The sequence below is a fragment of the Uranotaenia lowii genome, chromosome 3 (assembly GCF_029784155.1).
Source record: "Uranotaenia lowii strain MFRU-FL chromosome 3, ASM2978415v1, whole genome shotgun sequence".
Classification (NCBI taxonomy): domain Eukaryota; kingdom Metazoa; phylum Arthropoda; class Insecta; order Diptera; family Culicidae; genus Uranotaenia; species Uranotaenia lowii.
The window spans coordinates 986,830-989,210 of NC_073693.1; the positions used below are offsets into that span (position 1 = coordinate 986,830).

The window sequence follows — 2,381 nt, forward strand, 5'->3', positions numbered from 1 at the left end:
AGGCTGACCAGTCACAAAAGTGACGAAAAAACTCAGAAAACTCAGTAGGCGTCGTCGGCCCATACAAACATTGTAGGTGAGCACCTCGGTGATTAATTCGTAGCTCAGCGCCAGCGTTATTTTACGTGCGCCGGCAAACGAAATATCCGACTACGTCGCCGTCGTTACCGAAATGAAATGATTTCTGCACCGCGAGATCGATTGATGGCTCGAGTTCGAGTTTCGAATTTGCTTTTGGTTGTTGGTATAAAATAGTCAGCTGACCGGGGACAGGGCATCATTCACCCCGAGTTCATCTTGGCAGTTGCTGGTTCTGTTTTTTTGCTGGGACGCAGTTCTGACTTCGATACGCAATCATGAAGGTATGGTAACCATGGTAACCAGGTGACAGTTCAAGAATGTTCTAACTTCCTATTGTTCTTTCGCATTGTGACAGGCGTTCATCGTGTTTTCAATGGCACTGGCGATCGTTGCTGGTGGAGCAGTCGGCGGCAAGAAAGAAAGGCGAGGATTGTGGGATTTGGAGTCGGACAAAAATACCTGGGATGGTCAGGGATACCAGCAAGCCGAAGTTAGCCATATAACCATTGAGAAACAGGTCCCTGTACCCTACCCGGTCGAGGTTGAGAAGAAAGTGGAAGTGAAGGTACCCTATCCGGTGGAAGTGGAGAAAAAGGTTCCCGTTTTCGTGGAAAAGAAGATCCCAGTCTACATCGAGAAGAAGGTTCCAGTCCACGTGGATCGTCCAGTTCCCTATCCGGTGGAAGTGAAAGTTCCCGTCGTCCAGAAGGAGTACGTCGAAGTGCCGAAACCGTACGCAGTTCATGTTGAGAAGAAAGTCCCGGTCTACATCACGAAGCCAGTTTACATCAAAAAGACCGTCCCGGTGACCATTCGCATCAAAACCAAGGAGAAGCAATTTGGATAAGCGGGGTTACCGGATCGGATCGGCTTGGCAGGAGATGAAGCGAAACAGACTGAACAAAGATGTTTTATTATATTTAAACTAATCTCCATCACACTGTTTTACGGTAAGCATATAGTGTGAATTAAAAAAAATCAGAAATGAACCTGGCAACACTGTAATCGATCACCGAGAAATTGTGTCAATTGCAAAATATATTTTAAATATTTCATTACATTTAAGAATTTAGATAATAAGTGTATGTGTTTTGTGTTTACTCAATGTAGAACCTGGATCTGAAGCAATGTTCGCCAAACAACATCATGTGCTAACAAATAAAACAAAAATGAAAAAAAAACGGGATTTTTTTTTAAAACCAAAATAAGAATTCATTTTTTAACAAAATTCTCAATTCTACTTCAACTTTAAATTTTTAATCTTAATTTGATCTCAGTTTTCTAAACTGGAATCTAAATGGTCTAAAATAACTCCAAATTCTTGACACTTAAAATTTTGAACCGTTAATGTAACATTTTTAAAGGAATTAACGCTTGATTCAGAAAGTCAAGATGTAAGCGCTTAAGTTGCAGGTGATTCTATCCACATTTATCATATCCAAAGCGTGTAAACTAACATCTCATATTTGGGCAAATATCATTTGAACTTTTCCCAAATCATCGGTAATCACAATCCATTCAACGTTAGAGACGTGGCTCGGTTCAAAACCGATGTCATGGCCCCTCTAGATCAGAAGGCGGGTGGATGAGTTTTGAACCGCGTCGACTGAGTATCCATTGAATAAAACATCACCACTTTAAATTGAATTCCCTGCTTAAAACTGTAACCTACCATCCTTCCATCCACCACTTGAAACATTCGAGAGGGAAATATTGTTTTTTCACCGAAAAATCCTAACCTACATGTCATCGTATCGTATCGTATCGCAGCGCCCATTTCTTTTCCGAGATCGCAGCAAGCGCGTTGGTCGTCTCACGTAGGTATCGCATTTGACGTCGACGATGACAGAGCAAAGTTTCCGAATTCAATTCAGTTACATCCTCTCGATTCTCGAATCGAGCTCAATGAATACTAGATGGGTTCCTTTTTCGGCGTGAATTTTCCCAGCAGCTTTCCTACACCACCGACCTACTAGATCGGTTTCAGCGAAAGGTGCAACTTTTTGTCAGTCTTGTTTGCATTGTTGCCAGGTTAGAGGGGAAAGGGAGAAAAATCACCAACTCCGCATACCTACTGATGATATTCCATGGTGAATGTGAAATGATTTTTTCCCAAGTGTTTTGGAAATACAATCCGGAATTCCAGTACGAACGTCCATATGATAAAAGTGGGTAGGAAAAGTTTACCTTTCACCAGACCGCCATTTCAAAAAGCAAAAGAAGCAGAGAGTATAGCACGAGATCGAGAGCAAGAGCGTCAGAACCGGAAGAGCGATGCCGAACGAGGAAAACCATTGTGG

At 42.2% G+C, this 2,381-nt stretch overlaps 1 protein-coding gene across 1 annotated transcript; it reads left to right on the plus strand.

The window, feature by feature from the left end:
• Positions 1-207: 207 nt before the first annotated feature.
• LOC129751678 (mantle protein-like) lies at positions 208-1,241 on the plus strand. The gene is made up of 2 exons (XM_055747335.1): positions 208-362; positions 437-1,241. The coding sequence occupies exons 1-2, from the start codon at positions 357-359 to the stop codon at positions 926-928; spliced, it is 498 nt and encodes a 165-aa protein (XP_055603310.1). The 5' UTR covers positions 208-356; the 3' UTR covers positions 929-1,241.
• The last annotated feature ends 1,140 nt before the right edge of the window (positions 1,242-2,381 follow it).